Here is a 25,074-nt window from a genome sequence, read left to right on the forward strand (position 1 = left end):
GAATGCCAACTAGCAAATGCAAAATGCAACATGGGTTTCTATCTATAACGCAATTATGTTCCACTTACACAGCCCTACCATGTGCTTGCCTCCCACTTGTTTCCTTTCCTTTTCTTGCTTTATTGCTGTTAGTGCTCCTTTTCTCGTTTACTAAACCCCCCTTTCCATATTTTATTTTTTATTTATGCTACCTATAAATTCATATACTCTCCTCTTTTTCATTTATTTATTTCATATAAATACACTACCTTAGATCATCTGTCTACCACAAGCAAATGGTTTTGGTGGCTGCATTTGCACTTTATTTAACTCAGTCTCTACTTCTTCACAAAGACGAAGGGGATTATATGTATATAAAAAACAACCTGGAAATTTATTCCTTCATGTATAATTACTACCACTCCATTAACTCCAAATTCCTCCCCAAACCCTATAACTAGTATAGGCTGCTTATCACCTCGAAAATTCTCCATCCATCAACTACCTCTTTCTTTCTGCAAAATTAAAACTCATATCCATTTCTGTTACTGTTATGCATTAATTTGTAATCCTCATGTTTGTTATGTCTTTAGTATATGATACAAAATACCATATTTTGATCTATTCATGTACTATGTTTAAACTACGAATTCACACAGCCAACTTCCAGTTCAAATAATGCATCTCACATTGCCACAATCACAGATACAACTACTCCTTGCTCCCAGGTTAAATGCGTATTTATTTTATAAATTCAATGTGTAAATAAAAAATACCATTTCCACGCGACAGAAACCCGTTTAAGAAACTTGAAAGGCTACCCACTTCAAGCTGCACCAAGGAGGACTAACTGCATGATATTGGAATAGTGCCATTGATCATTGCCCATTTGACTTTATGCTCTTAGGTTCACTTCATCTTGTGGCACAAATATTTAAACATATATTCATATGAAAGTAAAAAGTATGTTAAAGTGAAGACATCTTTAAAACCCCAATTCCAAAACTGAGATCATACATCGCTCTGCTAAGATTTAACCTGAAACTTAGGGATGCTCTACAGCTCCTGCTTGCTCTTACTACTTTTCATTTTTGCTTTAAACCTTGACTTTGCCATGAGCGTCTTTACCGTATTTATAAAGTTCCCAACTGCCATTAAAACCAAAAGGACCCCACAAAAAATTACCTGCCAAAAACAATTTTCTATCACCAAGATTGTCATGACATAAATGTAACCATGTTAACTTTCACTTTAATTTAATATCGTTCTATCTTTTTAACCTATAAACAAAGGAAGATGTTATACTTAACACAAGTGAACCAAAAAATTACTAATAATAATCTGTAGTATATGCTACCTGCCATTCAGATACGACCCCATCCAATGCAGTCCTGAGCAACAGTAAACCAACATATGCCTCAAAACCCTAACATCAAGTTCAGACACAAGAAAATATTAAGCACAAACGCAGATCATTGTGACAACTTCAAAGAAGACAAGTCCCACATGCAAACCAAATATGTTGACTAATTTCATTAAAATTGAGCAAGTACAAGAAAGGATGCTTCATGCTAAACTGGAAACAGCACACATAGGCAAAATAACCAAGAAGCACTGATACAAAATACTTAACAATGTTAAAGTTAATTAATTCATGCTCCTTGCAGTGACACTGAAATCAGTACAAATAAACAAAAGAACCAAAAAGAATTTATACAATGTTCTAAAAGGATATTAACTCTTGATCCTTGCAGGGCACTGAAACCAGTATAAAGGTTCAATAAGAACTTAAAAAGAAAAGAAGCCACTACTTGTTCTAACTTTGAAAGAAAAGAAACCAGTATTTAAACCTATCTGTACAAATTTACACAAATGCAAACAGCAATCTATAAAGAACTGGATATAATTTACAATCTCGGAAAGTTCTGCACTTGTGTAGTAAGTCACTAAACATGGGAAACCACTAAACTTAAAGTTATCCTTCTGCCTCTAACAGGTAGGGCTGGATTCGAGCTAAACCGAGCTCGAGCTTGGCTCGGTTCATATATAGTTGAGCTCGAGCTCGTGAAAGCCAAGATCGAACTCGGTTCGAATTCGGTTCGGCTCGTTTTTCGTTATTAAAACGACGTCGTTTTAATACATATTAGTCAAAACGACGTCATTTTGTATCAAAATTTTTAATAAAAAAATCTCGCAAATAGCTCGAGTTCGATCGAGCTGACTCGGTTCGAGTCCAGCCCTACTAACAGGCCATATAAAGAGCTGGTCATGAAATGACACCTCTCTTTGAAAAATATTGCGGGTTATGATTCATCCACTGGGCCATAAGGCTACAAGGAGTGTTGTTAAAATTTCAGTGATGCAAATGAATAATCAGTGAAGGACATTAATTTGTTAAAATAAAAAAAGATTATTAAAATTTTGAGGCAACTGTTACATAGGTAAGATTTACAATAACTAGAAATGCAAAAAATTAGCTTGAATCACCTGCAAAATGAAAAGCATTGGACACAAGAGCCATAATTGGCCATCTACACCAGCTGTTTCTCCCCAAACAACATCCATTCTCCTGGCCTGGATTAAAAAAGGAATATATATGTTAGAACTCTACAATGAAAATTATGCATTTGAGACTGGGGCATTCTACACCCTGTTCGATTTGGACTAATAGGAGATGTAATATTTACATCAGTAATGATAGAGGAGATCCTAAAAGAATGAAGACAGGCAAAACAAAGGATCAAAGATTCATGGATGATATAATCAATGTAAACCAAAGAATGATAAAACAAACATAAAATCTGTAACATATGAAGGTAATTTTATCAAGACACCTTTCCCAAGGCAATACGAGTATAGAGTCTCTGGCGTTGATATCTGTTTTGTAGGAGCATGGCAACTCCTTGCATCATAGCCCATTGAAGGAAAAGTTGTAACCCTCTCTGTACAGCGTTTAACTAAATTTAATTACATAAACTAAAAATATAATTAGCAGGTAATGGAGTAAGTGTAACCTGTTTTTGCACACAATTTGGCTGCCCTTTAATCTCCCACGTGAGACTTACAAGAGCCATAATCATAGCACAGTAATGATGGTAAATCCACCTGCATAAGTATATTCAGTATCTTTGCTGAAATAGTCTGCAATGGTAAATCCAACAATTGTGCATTTTGATAAGAATTTCATTTCCACTATTCTTTTCATTAATGAGTAGATTAAAACCAAGAGAGGGATGCAGAGACACAACCAACAACAAAAATTTAACAATAGATGGTACACTATGGTATACAAAATTCATCAATATAGGTAGAGACAACCACTTGAGTATATAATATGGTTAATCTTCAATACTTCTTTTGTTTCTTACATGCTTACCCTTGTTCTATGCATACCTAAGATTGCGATGCGGGCAAACAAATTTTAAGAACAAGGAAATAAAGTGACAAAGGAACTCAAAAATCCTTTTCTTAACTGAATTGATGAGATAACATAGCAGCAAGCCAACAGGGTGACAACGAGGAAATTAGAAACCTTCTGATTGAAATTTACGAAGATGAGGAAGAAGAGAAGTGGATGCTGGTATTAAGTTGAACTTCAAGATTGACTTTTTTCATGGAGATAAAAAAACATCTGTAAGGTTGCTCTTGCATAAAGTGATTCCTTAGAGAGTTCTCTTTATTTTAGCTCTTCAGACCACAAATTCTGACACCCATATAATTGGTTCTCTTCAAATAATATCTTTTCATTAGATAGGGCCGAAGAAAAAGAAGAAGAAAAATAAAAAGAGTGATGTATAAGTTAGTATCAACTGAGAATGATGATTGTTCTCTAAACAATTCCTACCTTTCATGATCTTATATTGCCATTCGTCTTGACCAATTTAAGTAAACCAGACCCAAATCTAGATAAATAAGGTGACACAAATTACAATGGTATGTGTTAGGACTCATATTTATGTGGCCCACAGAAAAAAGACTCCAAGAAAGAGAAGCAATTTCAAGACACTTGGCTGTCAAGAAGTTGGAGAGGTGGCAGACCCTCAAGTGTTTGATCCACCAATAACAAAGTCCACACATGGCAGACCAAGGGAAGAGGAAAGGGTGGCAGAATATAAAGGGGAGGCAGAGGAAGAGCAGGGGATTGCAGAGAAAAATCAAGAGAAGTTTAGGGGAGAGTAGCAGGCCTCTTGAATGCCTTGCATCTATCATTCAATCTTTGTAACTTGATTTAGTTTCAGTCTTAGGGAACACAAGCATAATTTGTATTGAGCAGTGTATTGTGAACTTGAGATTTGTATTGAACTACAGGATATTTGATACAAGCAATACATTTACTGGAAATATTTCCATTTACATACAATTTATCATTGGGAAATTGATTGCTTGTTTCTTGTTGTGGTGACTGTTGGCTGCAGCAACTGTGTGTTGTCTGTACGCTGCCGAATACCCTGTTCTGGAGGGAATGGTGAAGTGCAGAACAGTCTGAGGGAAGTTTCCAGTTGACGAAATACCCAGGTACACATCAGTACGCTTAAGGTTCCAAATAGCATAACAAGCCATTCTTTAAGGTTTAAAGGACATTTTGCACCCATGATTCTAAATGTATCAGCGTGGTTTCCCCCTAACAACCTTCAAAAGCTTCAAAACTCGAAGATTTTAGCAATATATGTGATTTGAGTAAGGTTTCCCATTTATTTACCTTATAGCTTGTTTCATTTATTATCTCTCTTTTATTATTTTTATTTTTTGGTTGCCCCCATTCCCCCCTTCTACACTTTTCCCTTAACAAATAATGACTAGCTTGCAAGATAGTGGCCAACTTATTGTCATCATAAATGCTGATAGGATCTGATGACAATTTGCGGTTCTTCAATGGATCTAATTTACAAGTCCTACTTTTTGTAAACAACTAGATTGAGATGTGTAAACAACTAGGCCAACTTATTACACTTATATAATAGCTAAATGTAATTAGATTTTGGAAAAGGCATGGGCAGGAGCCTACTAATACTGATATCAATTTGAACTGAGGCAGAAGTCACCATTCAAAATTATTCTTGCTATTTTCATGCACGATAAACTTACATGATGAAAACTATAATAGAATTGGGTTGGTACAGTTAAGCATAGAAAAGAGGATGCACATATAGGAGCAGCATAAGATGAAACATTACAGAAAAGGAAAACATACCAGGGGCGAATGTCACTTCCATTGAGTCTCAAAATGTTCTCTCGCAAAGCCAAACCAGTATAGAGGAACAAGAGCCATCCCTAAGAAAGCATAGAGCATACGACCAACGTGAGGAAATACCAAAATAAAAAATGGCACTTAAAAGAAGAAAAAATAAATAAATAAGAGCGTTACCTGATAGAGTTGAACAGGAAATGTAGGCAAGCATCCATCCCAGATGCAAGATCTTAATATAAGAAGCGTGGAGGGAAATAAAAGAAAAAGAAGGGCAGTCCTATCCTGTTCCGCCCACAAGCAACTAACTTATATAACAAACAATCAAATAGAAAACTAAGAAAATAGAATCAGACACGTACTCTGTAAGCGTTGTACTCCTCTTTAACCTTCAACTGGATATCTTTGCAGGAGGCTCGAACATTAATTGGGCCAATAAGCATTCTAAGAAAAGCACCTGAGCAAGGAATGGAAGAAATTAATGAATTAATAAGAAATATGTAACAGAAAAGAAAACAGTGTAAAAGGTAAAATACCCTCTGGTTTGGTTGGAAGGAAAGCAGAAGCATCGCCGTCATATATCAAACATTTGGCTTTCTGTAAATCTTCTTGGAGCTTGTCGACCAACTTGGAATCAAAATTGCTGGAATGAAGTAAAGAACGCAAGCGGTGAATATTAGAATCCAAAGAGAGAGCACGCTGTCTTAAAGATTGTTCTTCACCGTATGTTCGATGAATAAGAGAAGCAGCCGCATCATGCAACTCTTTGGCCTCTTCGACAGCCCTCTCAACTTCATCTTCAACCTCCCTCGGAGCCATCGGATTTTTTTTTTTAATAAAATAGTTAATAATTAAACCCAAAAAAAAAACAAACAAACGAACAAACTACACAATCAGAATCCCAATTCCACCGATCCCACTATAGACTAGGCTGTGCTTTCCCTGTCATTTTGGTAAAATTAACCCGCCAACCCCAAACCAAAGCTTTCTCTCCTCATTCAACATTTTTATTTTATTAATAATATTTACGCTGAACCATACTCAGACTCCCTCTTCCTCCAGACATCTAACAATCTTACCATACACGCCCCCTTGTCCTGCTTTTTGGCCCTTGTCCTTACCCGTGCCGTACCTTCTCTATCCACATATTATAATTATATTTATTTATATTATATATATATATTTCATCCTTTTATAGGCAGCGGACATGGAGCCTTTTATTGCAAATTGCAATGTTCTTTTCTTGACAAGTATGTTTTAATTGCAATTTTCGAAGTCTTGCTATATTCTCCAATAAAATCCATTCAACTACCTCCCTCACCTTTGTTTTTAGAGCTGCCTTAAATTGATTATATACTGTCCTTCAACAACCAACCCTACAAGAGTTACGATTAGGCTTCATACTATATTGCCTAATTCTTCTGACACTTTACCAAGTGGAAAAGTTTCTCCTTTGGTGGGAGCAAAATGGCTAGAATAATTTTCTAGTTTGATAAGGAAGTGATTATTTTTAGAATCCCCTCACACCTCAATCTTCAGGGAATCTCAAACACCCATTTAATTGCTTGGTAGTTTTTGCTCTATTTGTGGATCCATGTCAATGAGTTGTATACGATGGAAAACAATGAAACATATATATACACACTATAAATTACATACACAGGAACAAAAAGCTGGAAAATCCTGTTACTTTTGTTATCATATTTAGAACACACACACACACACATCAGTAATGGAAACCCAAATACAACAGAAATAGAATTTGAGGTGGTTGGGCGAGTGGGTGACCTGCACATTGCCTGATAAGAAAATTATGGTTATATTAACTTCTTAAATGAGACACTACATACTAAATTGGAGAATTGAAGAATCACAAACAAGTTTAAGGAAAGAATGAGATGAAAGGATTTCCCAAATAAAAATTTAAATTAATGGCTGTGCGGTATTTTACATTGCAGTTGCAAGCTAAATGTATTTCATCATCAACCACCACCAAACAATGACACAACAGAGGCTGCTTAGGTAGCTAGCGCCTAAAAATTTAGCCTCATGAAAAAAGAACTCCATCTCCATCTCGCAGATTTATGACAGCTCCACCATCCTTCCTAGCTACTACCCATCTAATTAACAACTTCATTCTCTCAACTTTTTCTTGAATTGATGAGAATATTTTCCATTCCCTTAGTCCAGTCCTACTACGTATTTTACATTAAGAGATAATGAAGATGTAAAGATGAGAAAACCTACCTATTTCACATTTTAAAACAAAAACAGCAGCGTGTATATAGGACATAGACAAATAAAATTACATACAACTCGGTACTAATGTTGTTCTTGTGTAGCATCACCAGTCCAATAAGTTTTGACTGCAAAAAGAATTTTCTCCGGATTAAAGGTTCTATTATCTGGCTCTTCCATCTCATTCCATCTGTTATAGTCTTTATCTTCACAAGCAAATCTACGGTATCCCTAAATATAACTGTTCCTTCTGGCCTCAGAATTCTATCCATCTCCGACAGAATGTAGGTAATGTCACACTTTCAAATTAAATGTACATCAATTAAGATCAAAACATTTACAAGCTCATGATAGATCAATCAATTAAATAAGTAATCAACCGAAAAAATTACCTGTCCTGGTATATACTAAGAACACCCCTAGCATGGATAAGATCATATGTTCTTGGATACGTTGAAGAAGCCTCACGCCAATATTGATATTTACCAATTAGACCCCGTTCATAGATAATGACCAGGGTATCTTGATTTGAATTGACGGGAACCACATTCATCACCCAGACTGGATACTTTAACAGAGCTGCAGCAAATCCCCCAATGTATGCGTTCATGTCCGTAACATTCCGGTATCTTCCTTCAAGTAACAAACCATTATTTATTTATTTTTTATAATGTCTCACCCTTTCCTTCCACAGTTTATTATCTGCTCGAAAATTTTCTTCATTGATACCTGGTATTGTACCTCTGCTGATTCTAGGAGGAATAGCAAATGCTCGCTCTGGCCATTTCTTCAATGAACCACCAGCAACTTCATCTGGGTTGCTAACTTCTGGCAGCGTTGTAATGCAACTTTCCAAGTCTCTGTACCTAATTTCAAGCACATAAGCAGTTAATAAATGTTAACGTATATAATATAAAAGGTACCATGAGAATGAGCAAAGCTGAGATCTAGTGAATACCAAGCAATGTCTGGATTGTCTGACTTGCATATATGTGGTGTTTTGAAGACCTTCCTACTTTTAATACACTCAATGTGGTTGATAGGCTTCTGCCAAATTGCTAGATTATCCTTTTCAATAACTTTCTTCCAGCAGAGCCGCTTGGCAATAGTCTCAATAGCATTTTGTTCTACATTCAAATCTTCTTTAGTTCTTCCCCAACCTCTCCAGTATTTCCTCCACCAAATAAGAGGACACGAGAGAATCCAATAACCACCAGGTCTTAAAACTCTGTCAACTTCAAGTAGCCGTCTGTAACCATTCAAACAATTTTCAGATACGTAATTCGATTCTTTTCTACTATTTGGGAAATTGGAGATAGATATCAACATTATATTATATTTGGTGTTTAGTTTAAGCTATTAAGACAAGGACTTATCATTGGCTACAAATTCTATATATTATTGAGTAATTGCGTGAGTATGCCTTCAATGGAAACAGGCATGTTTTTCAATTTTTCTTTTTTTGGTAAGTCATGTTTTTCATTTTGTTTGGTTTTCTAATATAAACCAAAACCTGTATCAATCGCAGTCCTAATGGTTCCAACTTTAAAGAGGAATGAGCTCAGCAATGTCATCGACGTATGCATCAGCTCCATGGGGGAACATGGTGCCACCACCAGGGAATCAGAAGCGGTCACCTTCTACTTGAATCCAGTTCTGAACAAACTTCTCTATACTGAGCTCTTTATGGGGAATATTGTCAAACCAGGCATAGTCGCGGCTCTTTGGCCATTTAAAAGGGTTTTTATATTTCGGTGGAGTAGGTATTAAGCAGCTAAGAAGTTCCTCGGTTTGAGGGCAGTGGCGCTCCCTGTATTTCAAAATTTTTCTATCAAATTTCCTACCTCTCACTCGATCTTGACAGGGAGTGTACTCACTGTACTTCATCTCACAAGCTGGAAAGTTACGAACTGCATCTGAATTATTTATTTCAATTTGATGATGACTATCAAAATCCAAAACAGCTGATGATGTTGATGGCAATGTTTGTGGATTTAGTAGGGAGTTGTTATTTTCGGTCCCGTTATTATGACAACTAACTTTAGTAGACACGTCTGATTGATTGATGATAGGAGTAGTAGCTGTCTGCCAAGCTCCCAGAATATAAAACAATATGCACAGCCCAGTAACACCAAGAATCCAACTAAGAGGCTTTCTCTTTTATTCCAGTTGATTAGGCTTCGTTGATCCACTGTTGTCCTTGCCCATCTTTAAAAAATCCCCAAGTAGAGTGATCAAATTCAGAACAAGATAAGATTGGGTATTGAACAGAAGAAGCAGAGATGAGATGGTGAGAATCAGGGACGGTCAAAAGATTAATCGTCATGACATTAAGATTATGTTAATAAAAAGGCCGAATGACTATTTCCCACCAAAGTTTTAGTTGAATTTTAAAAATACATTACTATCTAAAATTTTTTTTGTTAGAGATAAGAGTAAAATCGTCATTTTATTATTAAACCCTAAAACTCTAAAAATTTATATAATTTTTCCTCTTAGTTTAGAAAACTAATAATATAAATTTTCCTTATAATTAAACTTGGAAAAACTACAATTTTCCCAAAAGGGTTTCAATTTTTCAAGTGATCCACCAGAATCCAATGGCTTAACAAATTCAACTGTTGCGAAGAAGAAGCATCGACAAAGGATTTGGAGGAGAAGAAGCACCCTTCGAAGCATCTGGACGACGAACATTGGTTTGAACAACGATGCATCAACTCTTCTGAATGATGCTTCATCGTTCAGATTCATCAATGAAGGGTGCTTCTCCTCTGTCGAGTCCTTCGTCGATGCTTCTTCTTAATGGTGGCTGGATCTGTTGAGCCATCGGATTATGGTGGGTTATCAGGAAAATTGAAACCCTGAGGGGGGGGGGGGGGGGGGGGATTATAGTTTTTTAAAATTTAATCATAAAGAGAATTGTTAGTTTTCTAAACTAAGTGGAGAAAATTATATAAATTTTTATGGTTTAGTAATAAAATGATGATTTTATCTGTATCTCTAAAAAAATTAATCTATAAATGGCTATTTAGATCTTTATATTGCCGTAAGTATTTTTTTGAGATTCGACTCAAACTTAGGTGAGACTTGTCCTTTGCCCAAACAAAAAGTGAAAAAAGCAATCCAACCTAAAGGCAAAGGAGATTATTTTCGTATTGGAGAAAGCATTACAACCTAGATAATGACAAAGCCTAATTATAAAGAAAGAAGTACCAGAACTAAGCGTAGTTGAATCTTCAAAGATTAAACATGGATGGAGGTTTAAAAAACAGAGAGAGAGAGAGATAGAGAAAGAGAGAAATGGAAGGATAATATACAGAAAGTAAGGAAGGTTAATGGCGAGAGATCATTGTTGAAATTTAAAAAAACGAAAAAACCTTCACGCTTGCTTAGTTTTTGCGGTTTGTTATCCAAAAATGTCGGGAATCAGGAGGGTGAAATTGGTCTAACAAAAGACAAGCTTTACGCCTGAAAAGGAGCCTCTACAGGAGACGGGCCTCTCCTTTTCTCCTCTACAACTCCTTAATTTTAGCATTTTCATCCAAACCATGACATGAGTCTCCACTTCAATATATAATCATTGTTAATGCTTACGTATAGTCATAGCAGAAAAGAGTGATTATGGACTTCCTTATTAGTAATAATGACACCACATACTTGTCTACATATACATTGAGTTTACATTAAAAGTACGACACATGCATGCGAGTTACAGATTACACACGGCAGTGCCACAAAAGTTCGCAACAACTGGGCGAACTGAATATAAACTATATAACTTTACAATGTAGCGGCATTCATAATAAGACATTGGATCATCTATCGCAAGCTGGCACTAAAATAAAAAGATCATGAAAGAACCCACAAAATTACATTCAGTAGGGCAATCCCATAACCAAATTACCACATTCAGCTACCAACTGCAGTGGACTACAGGTGAACTCCTACCTCACCACCCTGTTCTATGTTCTTCAAGGCAGGGCGCACCATGGCCACACAAGGATATCAATCACCAGACTGTCCACTGACAACTGCACCTCCAGGAGTCTACAAATGATTGTGTTTGTCACCCACTATAACATGCTATGAACTTGAAATAATCACGAGCCAAAATCCATGCATCAACAATGCAACAAGTAACTAACCAAACCCGTGAATATCACTCATTCACCATATGTTATTGTCCAACATCTCGAATTTTTTAGCAATAGAATGTTGATTCCGGCCTTCATAAACTTTAATTAGTGATCGCATGGCCTTGGATATCATCTCTTTCTTTTGGTTCCCAAAATTATTTTCAGACTCAGGCTGACAAGCTGTCTCCACCAGTGATGAGCATAGCACCTTAAACCACTCCTCAAGAAAGGAAGCTTTCTATATATATATACATATAAAAAAGAAAAAAAAACTTAAGAAAAATTATGGTAAAGCATATAATGAAATTTAGAGCATTTATAAGCAAACATCAACTAGAAAACTAAATAAATTACTCTAATTTATTAAATATGTTGATAAGGATTCAATCAAGAATGAAAATGCAAACAGAGACATGAAACAACACACTCTTTTAAAGACAGTGTTCCATATCAAATTCATTAGACTAGGCTCTCCCAGGACAAGAGCATAACAACATGCAGTGCTACTTAATATTTACTTGTACTTTAATAACTTATTCGTAGGCAAACTTGTCGCAAGAAACTATAAGCACAACACTTGTGTAGTATATGCAAATACAAGATGCTTACCTTCACCAGAAAATCTTTCACAGGTTCGTAGGCAAACATGTCATAGAAACTATAAGCACAACTCTCCATAGCATTGTTGTGTAGATTTGCAACTACAACTTGCAGTGCTACTTAATATTTACTTGTACTTCAATAACTTATTCGAAGGCAAACATGTCATAAGAAACTATAAGCACAACACTAGAGCATTGTTGTGCAGTAGTTACGAATACAAAATGCTTACCTTCACCAGAAAATCTTTAAGAGGATGGTGATCACTGCTGGAAGCAAGGCTAAGAGCGTGCAACATAGTTGAAGTCAACTGTAAGAGACAATATGTAATTAGAAACACTAAAGCAGAAAAACGAGCGTGAAAAAGATCAACCAGAATTACAATTGTTCCAAAGGCACCTCTAAAAACCAACAACAAAATCACCCTTTAGACCCCATAATTGCATGATGCATTCAACCAGTCTCATTTTCTCCTCAAAAGAATGCACTCTTTTCCTCGTTAACTCAAGAACCTTTTGATGAGGCACACCATACAACAATTACTAACCCCCAAAAGAACACAGTTCAAATCTTATGCAACATATCTGTCCTTGCAAAAAAAAAAAAAAAAACCTAGAACCTTGTCCTCAATGTCACATATTTGACAATAGCAGTAAGACCTAACAATTCCCAACTATTAAGGGTTGCTTTAAATGCAATCATGTCAATGAATCAGGTTAATATGTATCCATATGATGTGGTCCCTTACTTTCAGTTCAATATCTAATTAATATCTGACAATGATGACCAGATTAAGAATTTCATATTTCTGTCTAGATGCTGATTATTTAGGTTCTTAACCTGCTTCTCTAGTGCAACTCTATATTTGAAGCTTGACGGTGCTGAATTTGGTTCTGAACCTAAATTCTCAAGTATATGCTCAAGTCCTTGGATGACATCTGAGAAGGAATTCCCATAATCTGCATCAAAAAGAAAGGAAACATTGTTATCATGCTTTAGCATTTGATGGTAGATGGGAATCCTCCAACTAAACCAATGCTGAAGACATGAAAAGTAATTGTTGAGTTGCAAGGACAAAATAAAAAAGATAATTAAAATTTCACCCATAGCAGCAAGAACAAGAAAAAGTCCGACTAACCACGAACTGATGATGGCACAGCCAAAGCGGCAGCAGCCTGTATCCTGATCTTAAAGTTAGAGGAATCACGCAGTAATAGTAAAAGAATACTAAAAACAGATGGAGCCCTGCCACAAAAGTACATATGCATGATTAAAGGGAAAACATCCAGGTCAAGAAAACAAAGCACACTGTCGCCAAAACATGTAAATGACATGAAATAGTTAAATAAAATTACCAACAAGAATTTTATCATTTTTCTCTGATAGAAAACAAAAGGTGGGTGTTACTGTAGAAGATAAGAAGAAGTGTATCAGGTCTCCCCAAGCTGAAAATATTAGTAGTTCTTATGTGGACAATCTATCCAAACAATGTGGTTGAATTTGGCATGTTTGACAAAATGGGAGGAATATCATATCACATAATTGCTTCAAGTAATTCAAGTATTTCCTCCCACATATTTTGTCAAACAACCACAAACTTCATTACGCATATTCTTGGGCATCTCCCATTTCAACTTGACCAGCTAGTTTCATCATGTTCAGTTACTAATAAACCCAAAAGCTTAACCTAATGGGTAAGAGTCTAACAATTGTAATAAAACTCTAAACCACCCTTTCATGTGCACTTGCACATGGACAGAATATAACCACAACCATAATCACAAAAACACGTTACAATAGTTAATTGATACAATAGGGGAATTCGACCACAAAACCACCTAGTCAGTTTGTCTTTATTTAATACCATGGTAGGTTGCCATTTTGGCCTAAATGTTATAAACTAGAAGTAACCTACAATTGTAGCTAAGTTCCAACACATCAAAACTTATCAACAAAAAATTAAGATTAAAAAAACATAAATATCCAGCATTTCAACCAAGCAAACACAAAAACTAGTCTTTCATACCAATCCATGTGTTGAAGGTTTAACGTCTCATTTAAAAAAAGGTTGCTCAATGCATGACAAACATTCCATTGAACCTGTTACATACACAGTCACACTTGAGATGAAAAAATAATGGAAGATGGTCCAACACACACTATCAAATCATTAGATCGACTTTTTAACCTTAGCAATAGGTGATACCTTAACATTTCCCGTTGTAACACAAGAAAGAAATGCTTGCACCATTCTCTCCAGCCACAGTGAATCTCCCAAACAAGCAGGATGGGATGAATTTGCTACACATCCAAGACTACCTGTATTATCACTGCTTGCTGGTATCACCTCAATATGGTTGGTTAAAAAACATAGCTGTAGACCACTGCCTTACCATGCACACATGACGAACTTTTATATTTGACAAATCTTGCGAGATTTCCAAGAGCCCTCACAGCATTTGACTTGATCTAACGTACATGAAAAATAAGGGCATGGTAAAGACACAATCATTACTTTATCTACAAAAACTAAAATATATGATACATAAATCCAAGAAGGCCAAGCAATTCAATTTTATAGGAACAAGAAGGTAACTCCATCTGCATGTTTGCTTCTATTGTTGACAGTGGGGCAGATGCAAAGAATGAAATACAGTTGAGGGCCTAAGACAATAAAGATCGGCTAAAAATAATAAAAATTTACTAAAGTGACAACCAGAATGTTATAGCACTCCTATAGATATAAAGATCTTATGGTACTAAATTATAAAATTTGTACTTAATAGCCACATCAAACAGTAATTGAGAAAAATGATTTGTGAACAGCAGTTAGCCACTATAATCATAGATTTTCAGTCCAGTAATCAAAATTCATATGATTGGAGCCAAGACGAAAGGTTCAAGATACTGTTTTTCTGTTAGGATCCCAAGTGCAAGGTATAGGACTTGGATCCCACATTGGAAAGTATGGACAACTAGTGTGGGGTTTATATGGCCTTGGATTCTCACATCTCAATAGCTAACTTTTGAGATGTGGTTCTCCTAAGGTTCGTATCATTTTCTAAATGCAATTGGTCGCGGAAATCAGCCAGTCAGACCAACATGCATTAAAACACAACCTCCAAAAGAGACAGCAGTCAAGCATTTATAGAGAGTGATAGATAAGATAGATAGCTACAGAGGAAACTAGAGTCTACATCAACACTAATTAAACCATGCTTGAGTGAAGAAGTAGCAAAAGTGAGATGCGAGAAACCAGTTGTAGTAGTCTTTTCATTCAGTATGTTTACCTTGTCGCCATCCTTTGTTAAATGCAAAGCACACTCAGTCAATGATTCCACCATCTGGGAGTTCACATTTTTATCTACGAATAAATAAATGAAAATTTGAAATCAAAGTTACTTTTAGAATGTGTCAAACTTGAAATGCACTCTCGGTACCCTTATGCTCACCTGGAGATGGTTTCAAGGGAAAATCATCTATACAGTGACGAAGAGAATCACATATATTTGCCAAAGCCCACGAGGCTGTTATACGCACCTGAAATGGGAAGTAATCATGAGTGATATTAACTTGTTGGAAACATATAAATAAGGTACACTTCAAAACATTTAAATTAAGAACTTAAAGTAAACAAGTACCGAGACTAATGGATTAGAGGTGTTAATCTCAACAGCATGGATAAATTTTCCGAGGATCTCTGCACTATATAATTTAAGTTCTTTGTAAATTCTCCATCAATTCTTGCAAACAACAATTTAAATTAAACATTATTAAAAATTAGACAGACGAACAAACAACAGTCAAGAATCACCTGTGAGAAATTTTTGGAAAACATGAGATGACACCAATGGCACGACAGGCAGCTGACCTAACTGAAGGAACTTCATCATGTAAAGCAGCATTGATCTACAAAAAATATCAGAGATAATACAGAAACCAACTAGTAAAACCGTCCATACTATTGATTATGCTCCAGAAAACCATAATGAAATTTAAGTAAATGTTAAAGACTTACTACGGAAGATATAATGAAGTCCTGTGCTTCTTTCGCAAGAGAGATAAACACAGAAGAAGTTATACCCGCAAAACAAGTAACTGTTGCAGTTCTCACCTTCAAGAGAAAATAATGAGATCAGATTGATATAGGCTAGGTAAGAAAAGAGACGCATACATCTACATATCAGGTAAACATAAGAGCTTAGAGCCTATGGAAAATTTAATCTTCGTAAAGATGCAACAGTAGTCAGAGTCTCATCAATCCTAAGTGATACAGATAAGACACCAAATATATGTCTGGCACTTCCAGCTCTTCAAAGATTTTCTTCAATTGATCAACATAGTATTTTCCTAACCATATGAATGTAACAGATATATACTATAAGCACAATCTAAGAAGCTATTCTGTTGATGTTAACTTGAACTTTGGGAATTCAAAAAAGCCAAGTGATACTACATTTAAAATGAAGCCTTCATAACACTGAATCAACTGATTTAAAATTTTATCACCATCAAAACCAGAGATGTATATAACAGGAATAATACTATAAAATACAAAAGTTAAAAAGATCAAATAAACCAGGAAGCAGCAGCTTGAGATGGTAAAAATCAATAGTTTAAAACCTATTGGTTCCTATTGGCTAGCCATGACTAAAGCCAGCACCTGCTATCCTAGGTTATACCTAATGCCGATGAAATTCAAATTAAATTGGCATAAATGATTAAAGCCAACAAAATAGAATAGCTCAAACTATATAAATAAATTAGCTTTGGATCTACTGTCTGTAATTTGAAACAATCATGATGAAAACTACCTAAAATTCTTCAAAAAGAGAAATATAACCAGAGAAGCCTCTCATTTCAAGGAGCAAAGAAATTCTAACCAACCATTGCAGAAGTATGCTGTAAAATAAGTGGCATATGCTTCTCAATTGTCTCAGACCACTGCTCACTTCCAGAGTGTGAAGCTTTTGCTTCTTCTCTCGTATCTTCTGGACTCCCTTGCTCATATAATGGAGCTGATGATATTTTCTTTGTCCTTATACAATCAGAAGTAAATGGGGTATCCAATAATTTATCATCTAAAAGATCCTCAGTTCCTTTAAATCCAGATATTGCTCGAAGACATTCATCAAGAACCTGAACGAATAAAATAGCACTAAACACTAGTGCATTTCTAACAAAAAAGGAAAAAATAAAAGGCATCAAGATATACACACAGCACAAGAATTATGATCACTGCATCCATTTGAGATTGCAGAAGCATAATTTTCAGAATATCTCAAGAACAGAATCTCCAATGTGTGTAAAATTTACATTAAACATATCTTTCAACAATTTCATGGTTTATATTTCTTACATATAATGGCAAATAAGAAACAAACAAAAAAATTACATTAATTTTCTACATTCAGTTAAGGCCAAAAAAATTTGATCACAACAAAGGTGTGAATATCATAAAGTTACTGTTTAATTTTGCTATGTGTTAATCAAAAACAATCGTTCATCAACATTTTTATGTTGTAATTAATAACTTAATTGTCTTGCAAATTTTGAAAGTCCACACACCTTAACCTAGAAGATTAAAAAGAACTGATCTACAAAACACTGCACATTGTCGAGTCGCTCTAGATATTAATATCATAATATGATATAATCTTAGGGATCTTTATTATGAAAGATTCAAACAAAACCAAATAATCACTGACAAACGAGAAGAATATACCTTGATAGCAGCTGTAATGACCTTTTCACCAATAAAACCGACAGATCCAACATTTCCCTTCCATGTCTTGGTAGGAACTTCTGCAGTAGATGCTTTCACAATTCTGAAAACAATGGTGGAAACATGCTTCCAAAATGCTAACATTATGTTCGGGTAATTGTGTGACACAGCTCTGAGGGCCTGTAACACATGAAGTTTGTAACTTTGAATGCAAGATCTTCTTAAAAAATTGAAAAAGAGAATTTTAATTTTTGTAAGGGCAACAATATCTTATATGATGTTTAAAATGACATCTTCAACTGCCTTGTTTCTGTCTTCAGTGAGATTTACCTGACTAATTCTTAAACAGATCAACTATAGCTAATACATTAAATCAAAGCTTCAAACTTCTATAAAGAAGTACCACAGTTGATCATATTCATAAGTTAAAAATGATCATTTTTTTTTTTGTTTGGCTATACTTATATCTTCCAGCCTTTTACCTTCCCAGCAACCATGCTATAGAATCTTTCACTTCATAAAGATGATTTTTAATCGCATATAAGTCAATCCAATCTGAACAATATACCTGATTATGACAATAGTAAAACATGTCAACTAACTCTTGGCTGTAGCCAGTACGGAAATATTACCTGAAGAGCCTCAAAGCATACTGTTGGGCTTGTTAGCCGTTCAGAACATTGAAATAATGTAGAGAGAACACCTGGCTTCATTTCAGTATCAACCGAACCTGAAAAAAAAAATTCAAACTTTTCATAAATAAAAGTATGCAAACCATTAATATTTGAAGCACTACACCTAACGGCAACAACACAATAAAAGACCAATGACAAAAAGGGAATGTCCACTGCCATAGTGAGATTGCATGAAGGAAATAATGAATTCCCACATGCAAATACACTATGCTTGATGTGGCTACCATGTTGCACAATTAATACAAAAATGCAAACATACAGAAATAGAAGAATTAGAACCTCAAGTGGTAAGAGTTATAAATAAGAACTAGCCATTTTCCAATTCTAAATTGAACCTCATCGGGAAACATCTGAGATTGACTTATGAAATTATTCTAATGAATTTGGTTCCGTTAATTGTATTAACAAGACAAAAACAGTATACCCATTCAAGGACATCACATGCTAATACATTCAGGATGATTAACTTAGGACCTCCAGCATGTGATGAAATTCCAATAATTAGAAATATGCCGCCTTGTGTTACTATTATTTCTGGTCACCCAAGTTCCATCCACAGGCTACAGACACACCAAAGAGAAAAAGGCCTAGCAGGAATTGTTAAGTTCCCATCAAGATATCAAGTAACAACAATAATATTAAAAATGCAACAACGAGAAAACAAATGTATATCCAAAAAATTTAACCTGTCGATATTTCCTCTAAAAACATTTCTTTCACTTGTGGTAGGGAAGGTGATGTAGATAGAGCTGCTGTTAAGCAGCTAATAGCAGCAGCCTGTCAGATTAAAAGTCAGAAATCAGGAATAACCCATGATCCCCCTTCCCTTCTACTGGATTGAGCATATGAAAATTAAAACTAACCAAAAGGCCAGTTTGATCATTTTTTAATGGAAATCCTTCTTCAACCCTTAATCGCAGAGATGTGATCACTCTTGGCAACAACTCCCCAGGCATCCTTGAATATCTGCAGAATAATCATCAATACACATGGAAAAAGAAAATACGACAAGTACATAATCAACTGCTCTATCAAAAAGATGAAAACAAGCAAAGCATAAATATTAATGAAGGTAGGAATATCCAGCATCAGAACCCTCAAGAGTCAGCATGCTAAAATATATTATCAGAGCTCACTGGTTGTCCTCCATAACTCAAAATTAACACGAAAGTAAGCTTGTCACAAAGTCCTACAAGATTCACTATTTAAAGTCCTACAAGATCCACTCTGAATATCCATTCCTCCCTGAACCAGGGAAATTAAAAAAACCCATAAACTATGCAAAATCATCCCAGAACTCCTTCACAATTGAGATAATTATAGAAAAGTGTAAGAGATCTTAAAGCTTATTAACAACCAAACCCAAAAGAAGTGAGGACAGATCTATCCCACAACTAGCCACTGTCACATGATGCCAATGAATTGCCAAATTTGATGTTCCACTGCCATAGATATCAACAACATTTTCTCTAACATGTATGAAAAACAAGAGTTCCCACAGGACAAATTCCACATCGTAAGAACGCCATAAATCCAATGGAAGCATTGAGTAAATGTAAATGATCTTTAATCCACGAAAACTGATCATTATAACCAGAATGACATAACTATGAGAAGAAGGATTCATACGGTGTGCAGGATATCAAAAGCATAAGAATCTTGAACAGGGATGTCAGCAATCTATCATGAGTTTCACGTTGGATTAAGTATACAATACCTACAACATAAAATAAAAATAAACAGACAACCAAATATAAGAATCAAGCACGCAAAACGTAAAGATAAAGCATCAACAGGAAACACTAAACAGGATCAATATTTGCACAAAACTGACTGAATAATAAAGACAATATCTTCCAAGTACCACTATGTAGTTGCATTAGTATCTGCCCAAGAGAACTTGAAAGTGCCATGAAAGATCCATATTTAAAAGATTCCTTGTATTCAGCTACCTGCAGGAAAACAGATGAAGGCCCATCCATCATGGCCACCAGAGTTGAGGCAGATGCCATCCTTGCCTAAAAACCACAAAGTAGCATACATAAGGTTCAAGCAATACTGAAATTACATTTCATACAGCAGCATGCAAGAGACAAAGTTATTCAAGATTTATCATGGGGCCTCAATAGTAAAATGTAACCAACAAAAACCACGCTACCTATAAACAAAAGAACTAGTACCTTTAAGTAAGGATCAAATAGCAAGCATGACATCAGAGTCGCTTCAAACTTCCTGAAAATAAGCAAGCAGCTTAGATGAATGGATAAATTAGGCAACTTTGATTGGACAAAAAAGAACACAAAAGAAAGAGGGAAGTACAATGTTTCACCTTGGTCGTAGTACGTCATTGGTGGGCAGAAGAATTGTCCATTGGGTTGTAAATGATTTAGGATCAGCTTGGCAAAGATCCTTCACCCAGAAAATTAAAAAAAAAGAGAGAGAGAGAGAGATTAGAAGTATTCTTGGAAACTTTTATGGATATGCAACCAGCTAATTGAATATTATCCAGAAATTCAAGCAAAGTGAAAAGGTAAAACTAACAACCACAATAGTCTTCCCAACAAAATCACATCAGACAAATCTTGAGTAAATAAAGATTACATATTGGCCAAGAAAATAGTTTAAAAGAAATGAAGCAGCAAATCTTAACTAAGAAAAAGAAGCGATTAACACACATGTTGAGGAATGGTTTAAATAAGAAAATTAAAATTTACAAACAGGTGGCTGTTTGAAATCTTTGAACAATAGAAGAATGCATGTAATAAAACTTCAAAATGCTAGCTCTACAAAGCACATGGAAAACTTAAATTTGATGCTATTTGGATGTTTAGTGTTACTAGTAATTCCTTCTGTCAAAAGTAACTTGCCAGTGTTTAGCACTGTTTTGAATATGGATCATTCTAAAATCACCTAGAAAAAGACTATCATAACAGAATAGAGCTTTGAATTAACAGAACATCAGGAAATGGGTCAAAGCATATGGTGTTTTGTACTCACCTGCAAGCAAACAATTGCAGCTACTCTGACCTTAGAACTCTGAGCACAATCAGGGCCTTTAAGTGAGCCATCACTGTCACTATAATCTGAATCTGATGATGTGAAATCAACAGTAGAAGTTTCATGGTCAGTGGAAATTCGAGAATCCTGAGCTTTTGGCCACTTGATATTTAAGTCCTTTTTGCGCAAGTGTGGCGGCCTATAAGGTGTTTTATCTTCCTTTTTAGACTCTTCCATAGTCAAACTATGGCTCACTAAATCAGGCATGTTGTTGCCAACAGATGGAGATGTAACTTGAGGTCTTATATTAAGGCCATAAACAAAGAACAATTTTAATGCTGCTACAAAACCAGACACCTGTGATGATGTATTAGTCAAGAACGCGAACAGACAACCACTATAACCAAATATTAACTAATTAATTTAATGTACTGAACTCAATAAAAATAAACTTACATGGTCAGATAGGGAGCCTTTGGGATCAGTAAGAACTAGATGTAGACAATGCAGCAGAGATAAATAAAACCTGCAGCAATGAACTGCCACAATCTCTTAAAATTGAATATATCCACAGAAAATTGCGGAGTAAATCCTTTATCCTTTCTGATGTCCCTTTTCCTTTTGCTGATGAAGTAAAAGGAAGAAAGAGAGAAGCTTATACCTGGACAAAATGCTGCCTTCCACAAGCACACTCTTAGATGCGAAAACATCCATTACTTTCCTAAGAACCTAATTCATATAACACAGACATGCGTGTAACCAGCTTGTATATACCATTTAAACAACGCAGCGAAAGAGTAAGCATACCTCAATGGTAGAGTGCCAAATGTCAAACGGAAAAAAAGACCCAGCACTTGAGAATGCATCAGCAAGCATAGTAAAGGCAATAGTATGAACATCCCATAAACAAGTGAATCCAGGAAACCTCTTTCCAGTTTCAGCAGTAGACCTCGAATTGTTGGCATTTGAATTATATAAATAGACAAATTCTGGATGAAAGCATTCAAGGATGTGCAGAAGGAATTTTATTAACTGAATACTTTCTAAAGGTGAGAACTTTCCTTGATATACACTGGTAACACGTCTGGTAAAGTAAATGGTTATATTAAGTGTCAGAATTTACTACACAAGTATGAACAATTGAGTATAAATTCTGAAAATGAGAATATCGCACTTGTAGATGACAAATGAAAGCAAACAATGATGATTAAACAAACCTTATAGTCTCTAGACATTCCATGACAGGTTTAAATTTAGTAGCATTTGGTGAAATAACAGCTCTGGGAACACCTTGACCAAAGAAAAAAGCAACCATGCTTTGAAAAGAGTCAAGGATGACAGTGAAAGAGGAGGAGTTGAATTCAAAGGAAACAAGATTGAATATGCTGTGAACCTGGGACGAGTAAAAACAATAATATTAAGAAGAAGCAAAATGTGCATATAGATATAAATAATAGTAGATTCACAAAAAGCAATGGCACACCAAGTGGCTAGTAAGTGTAAGTGTTTGAGTGATGTCTTCTCCACGCCTACAAGCTGAAGCATTCACATTTGCCACCAATTCCAGTAAAAACAACACATCGGAGGTGACCTACATTTGTTTATTTACCACACAAAAATAAGTAATGAGGAACAATGACTTATAAATGCAAATCTAATAGAAAATACCTCGTAAGGAGGGAGGTCGGAGGCAGCAGAGATGAGAGAATGGGAATTAGCGAAGATAAGATTGTGGACAAGTTCATCAGTTGAGGTGCCTGCAGGAGCACCGCTTGAGGTTTCATCCCTGAGCGTCAGAAACGCCGTCCTCCACGATCTAACAGACGACGAAGATGCCATCTATTAAAAGATACATATGACTTCTACATGAATAAACATTCAAATCGAGCCACCACCTCCACACTCTGTTCTCACGGGCCAACCGCGAATTTGCCTCATAGGGTTTATACTAGTAAAATTTTCATTGCCTGGTTGACTCGAATACTGCTTCAACTTATAATATTGGGTACTAAAAAATTAGCCTAAAAATTAGGGCCTGAGAAAATTGCCCCAAACATTAAACTTTAACAAAAACGCCCTATTTATCTGAAATAACAAAAATGCCCCTACATATAAACCAAAAATTTTTCGTATCCCTATCCACTCTTCCCTGAATTCACTGTTAGAATTCAGAGGAAACCCGAGGTTCCCATGGGTTCAACGGCCCTTCGACTTCTTCGCAATTTTTTTGGCATTTTTCATGTTTTTTTGTGATAAAAATAGCAAAAAAGGTTAGTACAGCATCCCTAGTATTGTTTGAATCATTTTATTGTTAGGATTATACTGATTTGATAAAGATTTTAAGTGTTGGATGTTTAAGGTTTCTGTTTTGAACAATGCATAAAATGTATTGATTCTTGTTTGTCTTGGTTGAATTTGTTGAGAGTTATTATGTTGTAGGATGTGTAGATTTGATTTTTATTGAAATAGAAGGCTGAAATTATGATTTTTTGGCTGAAAAATGGCTTAGTTTGGTCATAGATCCATCAAAAGGGACCATGAGATTCTCGAGATTAATAAAATCTCCCCTTAGTTGGAAAGAGGCCACATGGGTGGAGGGGAATGTGAAATTTCAAATAGTAAGGACCTTGGGGGTATTTTGAACAGTAACCTCAGGAAATGCTTTGGGGAACTCAGGGGAATTCAGGAGGTAGGGGGAAAAATATTTTTTTGAAACTATGAGACCTGTAGGAAATAAAAAAAATCGATAAGGGGCAAATTAAAATTATAGGACCTCTAGGAGAGTAGAAAATTGACAAGGGCACTTATTGGTATTTTTCACTCATAGAGTTTATCAACTCGTAATTTTCAAATTTCATGTGTATTTTTCCTGTTTTAAGGTTTTTCGATGTGTTGTTTTTGAATTTCAGATATATTTTTCAATTTTTATGATTTCTAGGTCGGTTTTTGGATTTTGGTTTCTGTCAATTTTGGGTTTTTTATGTGTATTTTTTAAATTTAATATTTGTTTTTCGATTTCATTCATTCCTAAGTTTTTTTTAGGTGTAGTTTTCGATTTTAAGATTTGTTTTCTATTTTTCAAGGGTACTTTAATGTTTAGTTTTTGAATTTTAGGTTTATTTTTTGATATTTGTCCTTTTTAGGGTTCTTGGACGTGTAATGATAGAATTTCATATTGGTTTTTCAATTATTGTCATTATACGATTTTTTATTTATGTGTAGTTTTCTAATTTTTGTTTTATTTTTTATTTTTGCCATTTTAAGGTTTCTTTTTAAAGTTTTTGATATGTCACTTTTAAATTTCAAGTTTATTTTTTTTTATGTTTGTCATTCTATGATTTTTTGAGATGTAGTTTTTGAATTTTAGGACGATTTTTTGATTTTTATCATTTTAGGGTTTTTTGACTTGTAACTTTTGAATTTAAGGCCCATTTTTTCCTTGATTTTATGTTTATTTTTTATGAAATTCTTTTATACTTTGACATGATAATAATTTCTTTTTTACAAGAAATTTCATAT

The 25,074-nt window shown here is 35.1% G+C and overlaps 2 protein-coding genes and 1 pseudogene across 9 annotated transcripts; all 3 read right to left on the reverse strand.

Moving 5' to 3' along the window:
- Positions 1-898: 898 nt before the first annotated feature.
- LOC123210970 (transmembrane protein 120 homolog) lies at positions 899-6,313 on the reverse strand. Of its 2 annotated transcripts, none has more exons than XM_044629465.1 (9): positions 5,701-6,310; positions 5,527-5,621; positions 5,345-5,449; positions 5,171-5,250; positions 2,994-3,084; positions 2,814-2,921; positions 2,467-2,553; positions 1,337-1,405; positions 899-1,164 (listed from the first exon to the last, which is right to left on the reverse strand). In XM_044629465.1, the coding sequence occupies exons 1-9, from the start codon at positions 5,981-5,983 to the stop codon at positions 1,036-1,038; spliced, it is 1,047 nt and encodes a 348-aa protein (XP_044485400.1). In that variant the 5' UTR covers positions 5,984-6,310; the 3' UTR covers positions 899-1,035. The 2 variants fall into 2 exon arrangements, with proteins under 2 accessions (XP_044485400.1, XP_044485401.1); XM_044629466.1 differs by having other exon boundaries at positions 1,027-1,164; positions 1,337-1,370; positions 5,701-6,313.
- A 525-nt stretch (positions 6,314-6,838) lies between these two features.
- On the reverse strand, positions 6,839-9,683 carry LOC123210971 (annotated as a pseudogene).
- A 1,322-nt stretch (positions 9,684-11,005) lies between these two features.
- Positions 11,006-23,534, reverse strand: LOC123210972 (HEAT repeat-containing protein 6). 7 transcript variants are annotated; one of them, XR_006501311.1, is made up of 29 exons: positions 23,224-23,534; positions 23,039-23,146; positions 22,773-22,948; positions 22,363-22,639; positions 22,217-22,284; positions 22,012-22,081; positions 21,556-21,912; positions 20,888-20,967; positions 20,739-20,790; positions 20,423-20,576; positions 20,188-20,275; positions 19,422-19,524; positions 19,245-19,335; positions 18,496-18,593; positions 17,864-18,043; positions 17,026-17,277; positions 16,157-16,252; positions 15,953-16,047; positions 15,780-15,843; positions 15,591-15,678; positions 15,429-15,502; positions 14,532-14,607; positions 14,345-14,457; positions 14,165-14,238; positions 13,277-13,383; positions 12,979-13,097; positions 12,371-12,448; positions 12,148-12,254; positions 11,636-11,776 (listed from the first exon to the last, which is right to left on the reverse strand). XR_006501311.1 is itself a non-coding variant. In XM_044629469.1 (28 exons), the coding sequence occupies exons 1-28, from the start codon at positions 23,392-23,394 to the stop codon at positions 11,570-11,572; spliced, it is 3,498 nt and encodes a 1,165-aa protein (XP_044485404.1). In that variant the 5' UTR covers positions 23,395-23,533; the 3' UTR covers positions 11,006-11,569. The 7 variants fall into 7 exon arrangements, 4 of the variants coding, with proteins under 4 accessions (XP_044485404.1, XP_044485405.1, XP_044485403.1 ...); XM_044629469.1 differs by lacking the exon at positions 12,148-12,254 and having other exon boundaries at positions 11,006-11,776; positions 14,345-14,439; positions 23,224-23,533; XM_044629470.1 differs by lacking the exon at positions 12,148-12,254 and having other exon boundaries at positions 11,006-11,776; positions 13,277-13,320; positions 23,224-23,533.
- Between the last annotated feature and the right edge of the window lie 1,540 nt (positions 23,535-25,074).

This window comes from Mangifera indica, chromosome 3 (genome assembly GCF_011075055.1).
Source record: "Mangifera indica cultivar Alphonso chromosome 3, CATAS_Mindica_2.1, whole genome shotgun sequence".
Taxonomy (NCBI): Eukaryota; Viridiplantae; Streptophyta; class Magnoliopsida; order Sapindales; family Anacardiaceae; genus Mangifera; species Mangifera indica.

What these genes read in the sequence shown, in the direction of transcription:
- LOC123210970 (XM_044629465.1), bottom strand. Translation starts at nt 5,983, where the DNA reads ATGGCTCCGAGGGAGGTTGAAGATGAAGTTGAGAGGGCTGTCGAAGAG. An exon ending in CCTTCCAACCAAACCAGAGG is followed by an intron (nt 5,622 to 5,700) that starts GTATTTTACCTT and finishes TTCCTTGCTCAG; the next exon opens with GTGCTTTTCTTAGAATGCTT. An exon ending in GGGTCGTATCTGAATGGCAG is followed by an intron (nt 1,165 to 1,336) that starts GTAGCATATACT and finishes TGTTTTTGGCAG; the next exon opens with GTAATTTTTTGTGGGGTCCT.
- LOC123210972 (XM_044629468.1), bottom strand. Translation starts at nt 23,394, where the DNA reads ATGGCATCTTCGTCGTCTGTTAGATCGTGGAGGACGGCGTTTCTGACG. An exon ending in TACAGCATACTTCTGCAATG is followed by an intron (nt 16,253 to 17,025) that starts GTTGGTTAGAAT and finishes TTTCTCTTGAAG; the next exon opens with GTGAGAACTGCAACAGTTAC. An exon ending in TCCCTTGAAACCATCTCCAG is followed by an intron (nt 15,503 to 15,590) that starts GTGAGCATAAGG and finishes ATTTATTCGTAG; the next exon opens with ATAAAAATGTGAACTCCCAG.